The 6,000-nt window shown below is 36.2% G+C and overlaps 1 protein-coding gene across 11 annotated transcripts in view; it reads right to left on the reverse strand.

Moving 5' to 3' along the window:
* TRRAP (transformation/transcription domain associated protein) overlaps window positions 1-6,000 on the reverse strand; it is a 100,964-nt gene that overhangs the window by 35,164 nt on the left and 59,800 nt on the right. For all 11 annotated transcript variants that reach the window (XM_026083040.1, XM_026083034.1, XM_026083031.1 and 8 more), the window contains one exon: window positions 5,805-5,940. In XM_026083040.1, the coding sequence (XP_025938825.1) occupies window positions 5,805-5,940 (136 nt within the window). The remainder of the gene's footprint in view (window positions 1-5,804; window positions 5,941-6,000) is intronic.

Consider the following 6,000-nt stretch of genomic DNA (forward strand, 5'->3'; position numbering starts at 1 on the left):
CGTAAATGCAGAAAATTTTGAAATAAAAAAAAAAAAACCCTCCTAAATAAATACTCTTTTTTTTTTTTTAAATAAAAATCAGCTCTATATCTAAAAATATCAGACTAAAATATTGAAATCTCTGACATCAGGAGTTTCTGCTCTCTTGAAGTTTTTGGTAAGGGTGGACTAGCAAATAAATTGCAAATTCAGCATAAGAGCAAAAGTGCCTGCACACAATATGCTGGTAGGGTATTTTTATACTGACAACTGTAGTACAGTTCAGAGACAGCTGATCAAGCCAAAAGCTTTCTTGCAACAGGAGTGTGAAGCTCACTGTAAACCAATTCACCCTGTTAAGGGAAAAAAAGATGCTTCTAAGATGAAGCATTACTACCTTCTGAAACGCTTCAGGGCCTTACGAATAAGTAACGTCAAATTCTCACTTACAAGAATCTCCTCCATATATGCAAACACCTTGTGCCAACATTACACTTCCTAACTGCCCGCTCCAGGCCATTGCTAAATTTATGAGAATAAATAGCTGATAATTTTAAAATCATCTAAAACTAGCCCATTCAGGTCAAAATAATTTCTGAGTGCAGGTGCTAAATGAGGCGAAAGTGCTAAAAATGATTTAAAAAATTAATTAAAAACAGGAATAATAGAAATATGCCAGTTAAAAATAGCACTGCACTTGAATTGTATAACCATATGTGTGCAAGTGTTTTGGAGTAAAAAAAGTTACAAAATAAGATTTTTCAAAACAAGTGCATCCTTTGAAATTATGCCCCAAACACTTAATCACCCACTAGCTGATAGTGCAGGCCTGAAATCCAGAAGTCTTTGACCTCCCTTTTTCCCCTTTGCAACAAACCCTTTTTGTCTTGATATACAACACAGAAATCCCTCTGCATTATCTTCTTGTTGATATAGTGTATCTTAACCATTTCAAGCATTATTTTTGCTTATCCTCAACTGACTATTATGTCTGAGCCAGCAAAGAGAAACTGCCAGGTAGCAACCCTACACTTACACAGTGAAAATAATCTCTTTTTGTATTACTTTATCTACTGGATCATTAAACACAATGGCAATGTGAGCAAATGGAAATGAGTCTTGGGTCCTATCAAAGGCCACTTGGTATTTTAATGGCTTAACTTTAACAGGAAGATTATTAAAAATGCTTCACACGGATTTAGGAAACTGATATATAGTTGCCATCTTCTCTGATCTCTCCTGTGGATCAACCATGGAACTTCATAAAATAACACATTTAATAGAAGCTTTTGAAAGTCAGTTTTTAAAAAAGCAGCATGAAAGAATATCAATAAAATTGGAGTAGCGAGTATAGCAACACAGAAGTAATTATTCCTTCCCATCCTAATATTTATGCAAATATGTGTCCTGACACTTTTACAAGAACACGAGTAGAGCTACAGAAGCTCCATTCATGCCTACAGTATCTTCTCCTTAGTCCATTAGTAAATGCCTCATTACTGAAAATATCTCATTTACTATAACTAAACTATAGCTAAAGTGTATCAGCACTTACTTGTGGTTGTCACCTCTATTCTACTTGCAAGCCACCCAAACCAGAACCTGTCAGATTTCATTCTGTTATAACTCTAGGCTTAAAATATACTGTACAAAATAGTTCTTATTTTAGGCTTTAAAGCTTTCTCAAAAATGTTATTTCTATAATTAGCCAAAAAAGATGCATACTTAAATAGTGCACAAAATAGTGATTTTTAAAACAGCAAAATATTAATTAAAACATATGTATCACGTATTAGATAATTTCTCTAGCCCATGCAGCTTATTACTTATAGATTTGCTTTCACAATGTCTGATAGATGATAAAATCCATCTTTAGAGACATCTACTTAATTTGCATCATCAGTACTACAAACATGGAAAAATTCAATTTCAAGTGTTGCAATGGTTGGACACCCTTAATTTAACCTCTACCAAAAGACAATATTGCCTTTAATTAATTAAACTACTTTTACTGTTTTCATAGTTTAGCCCTTAAAGAAAAACATATCGATTGCACCTACCTATTTTGCTTCTGACAAAAGAAATTGTTACAGAACAATAAACACACTACATTAAAAAGTAATATTCAGCCTGATTTTGAAGAAATTGAGAGAGACATACAATTCAGCATATTTATCATGCGAGAATAAGTTGTCACAATGAAACACAGCGTTAGGATATTTTGTATGCAGGAACTTAATCCTGCAAGATACTGGAATTAAAGGATGCTCAGCATTTTTTATAATCGTGTTAATCTTTTGCAAATATTATGAAACTAGACAGTCAACTTTTAATTTGATGTGCAATATTTTTTACTGATAGACATTGGTTCAAAACTTGATTCAAAACAGTAACAATGAAACAATAAAACCCAATTACGTGAGGGACTAATTCTTCTGGCTAAATCTCTGCAGCATAAAAATAATGCTGCCAAAGGCTCTGCTCAGAGCTTTATCAGTAAAATTGTATTTTAAACATGCAATTCACTCCCTTCTAAACTCTGGCCTCTTTAGCAGAGAAATTCCAGTAATGTCACACTCTGTAACAAGACTGCAGACCAGCAACCTCCTTTCCACTTGGGATTTAACACAATACTCTCACCTTTAAGGTGCCAGTTCTACATCTGGTTTAGGGATCTACATTGACTAATCACAGATAAACAACTCCATTTACTATAATAAGAGGTATCTTTTCTTAAAAAAAAAAAAAAAAAGCTTCCACCAATCTATAAAAAAGTGATTCCACTTACAAAAAAAAGGAAAGAAGAAGAAAAAAAAAAAACTCAAAAACTATTCATTCTAGAATTTCTACTAACACAACATACACAAATATACCCCCCCCCYCCCAAAAAAATCTACTGGTGACTCCAACACACAAATCTGTCATTTGTCCCAGGAAGTCCGAGATAGCTGTATGGATTGACATTTTTATAGCAACCTCGCAAGTACAATCGTCATTGCTGATTCACATGAGAGCATTCTTTAAAAAGTGTAATTGGGGAAGAAGATGCTTAAGACAGGATAAGGAGGAAGTTACCTAAATATGGCCAGTCTTTTGCATGCTAAAGAATTCTTCAAAATTTGCTCTGAGGTAGAAGTGTTTACCTATGTATTTCTGTTGTATTTTCTCAGAAAATGGAGAGTAACTTTAAGGATGTTTTTCTATATTTTCAAATAATATTTGTTGTTTTCTCTTCTTTCTTTGGTAAAAACTGTAGATTCAAACAGTTTCACTTCATGAAAGCCTACTCCTCCTTGAAAGTGGTTTAGGTACTTTTACTTGTATGCTTTCTAGCATAAAGATTATACACACAAAAAATTGTTCAGGGAATATATTTGAAAGTTAATCATCTCAAAATTAAACATGCCCTTGTGCTTAGGCATTATGATTTGATTTACTTTATCTTATTTATGCAGAATCAAAGCATATTTTCTCCAAAAAGTCACCTATCCCTTCCTAGTAATCATCATCACCATCTTAGGCAAGTCCAGTCCCCCGTCTCTCACTGCCAGTCAGTTCAAGCCCTGTCTCCTGCACAGCCAATCTCACTGATGCCCCCTGCAACTTTTCATTCAATGCCTCCTTCCTCTCTGCTAGTTTTACAAAATTCTTTTACATTTCAGAGGAAATCACTTTCCTCAACTTCTTGCTTCAGTCTACTTGCCCAGTCACCCCTGCCACCCCTTATCAATTTGTTCTCCTCCAACCTCCTTCATACTCACCTCATTTTCTTCTCGTTTGCTTCCCAGTGTCAGGCTCGTTGCCTGAAGTCCTTTGCCGGGTCTCATTGTCTGTCACCTCTCGGACTCCAATTACACCTCCACACTCCAGCCTTAACCACACTTGCTCTAACCCCTGGCCCTTCCAAGTTACTTAAAAATTATGCATAATGGATACGCTATAAAAATCAAATGAGCTTCATTTCAAATGGAACTGAAGTAGACCCAAAATGAGAATAAAATCAGAAATCTAGCAGTTACTTCACAGTAATAAAACACTGAGTACTTAAACAGAAAGCAAAAGGAGATGGATACAAGAAGCAATCCCTGGATGTACTGTCCAGGGCCTACCACAGAAAACATTGTATCGGAAAGAACAGCAAACCTTCTATTATACCTCTGCTAGGCAAAGCTATAAATGTAAGAAAATAAGAAAAATGGCTTGGGCCAAGCACGTAATCCCAATACATTTCCCATCATATATAAACAACCTCAAATTTGTCACTATCTTCATTCAAATAATAACCACTGGCATAATCTGCAATGTATACAAGCCTCTCCAACCAATCAATGCTGAAACTCAAGAGATTTCACGTGCTGCTTTTTCAGGGCTGGGGCGGGGGGGAGTTTGCTCTTTTAACTGCCTAGCAACATTTTCCCAGCCCTAAAAGTCTGCATATTAATGATGCATACAGAGCAGACTGCTTCCATTTAAGTAACACATGAATGTAAAGCTTCATTTGAAATTGTGATTGCTTTAAGTTTTACACCAGTTTTAAGTTTTTGTCTGATGCCTGGAATTTTTTTGTCTGATGCCTGGAAACTGCCTTCAAGTTCTACAAATGCAAAGTAGTTTAACAGGGTAGAGAAAGAAGGAAAAAAGAACAAAACCCCTCACACAACTCTATGGCATTTCGCCAATGCCCTTGCCATAAATCCACAGACTTAGAACTCCATGACTGAAAAAGAGAGAACAGTTCAGGCAAGAGAGGCAAAACAGCTGCTCTCTGTAACGTTATTTGCCTTTTCACAACCTGGAAAGAGTTTTAGCTGAACACGATGCTGATTGTACCACAGAGAACAACGCAACCTAGTGCGTGCATGTTCAAAGAAAAATTGCCGCAGCTGGATCTCTGAAAACCAATTTGAGAGATGTTCAGGAAGGCACAACATGCTAACAGAAGACAGGCAAGAGCCATCCGTGAATAACCTGAAATCCCTTAACAAGGATCCTGAAACACTGCATTACCTGAGGGCAAATATTCCTCAGATACAAAAAGGCAATTAATGTAAATCAAATTTAGTTGACAATTCCCTGACCTTCACATTTTTATATATTTGTCTTATTCCTCCCTCAAGGACAGTGGAGATGAACAGAAATTGTGTTTAACTGTTTTAACTTTGAACAGTAAAAGCTGGGAACACTTTGGCTTTGCCTTCCAGGTGCTGAAACAAACACAAAAAAAACAGAAGCAACAGGCTTTTTCATTTTAGACCTGGCAGCTTAGTTATGTTGCCCACAGAGACTGTAATAGACGTACTATCATACCTTACTCCATTCCACAAAAGGAACTTTTGTTCCTGCAAAGGCTTAAAATACAAAAATGTTCTCCCCACCCTTCTCTAAACTGCATACCTGTAAGTTTAGTTTATCTAATACCATGTATCTGCAAGGGTCTGTCATAAGTTCCTCCAGATATCACTGCTGGCACACACTTCTGGGGCAAGCATTTGTTGCTTTTTAATGACTCAGTCCCATGCAACAAATCTTTTACCTGCCCTGCCTATGAAACTGCTATCTAGTTAAGAAATGCAAATTTCTTAAGCAGCACAGCTTTATAAAGAGACAGAAAAGAGAACCACGTTTGTCTGATGAAATAATATGCCTTGGTTGCCAAAATACCCAGCTGTGTGCTGGGACATCAAAGAAAACTTCCAAAGAGCAGTTTACTGTTTCTGTGAAATGAACTGTAATGCTGACTTGCTAGAAATATAATCAGTAAAACGAACAAGGAAACTAAACATTAGCAGAGCACATTTTCAGAGTCATAAAAACCCTTCACTCACCTGCACCAGAGCTTCCTTCATAGCAGTCCAGTTTGAGACCCTCCACGCACATTCCAGTACTAGGTAGGGATTTATATGTCCTTTTGATTGGCCATACTCTGTCAAAGGTTCCCACTGGTTCAATTCTTTTGAGCAACTAAGAAAACCAAAAACAGTGTCAGTTTGGTTACCAAAAAAAAAAAAAAAAAAAAAAAAA

The sequence above is a fragment of the Apteryx rowi genome, unplaced genomic scaffold (assembly GCF_003343035.1).
Source record: "Apteryx rowi isolate R43461 unplaced genomic scaffold, aptRow1 scaffold_6, whole genome shotgun sequence".
Classification (NCBI taxonomy): domain Eukaryota; kingdom Metazoa; phylum Chordata; class Aves; order Apterygiformes; family Apterygidae; genus Apteryx; species Apteryx rowi.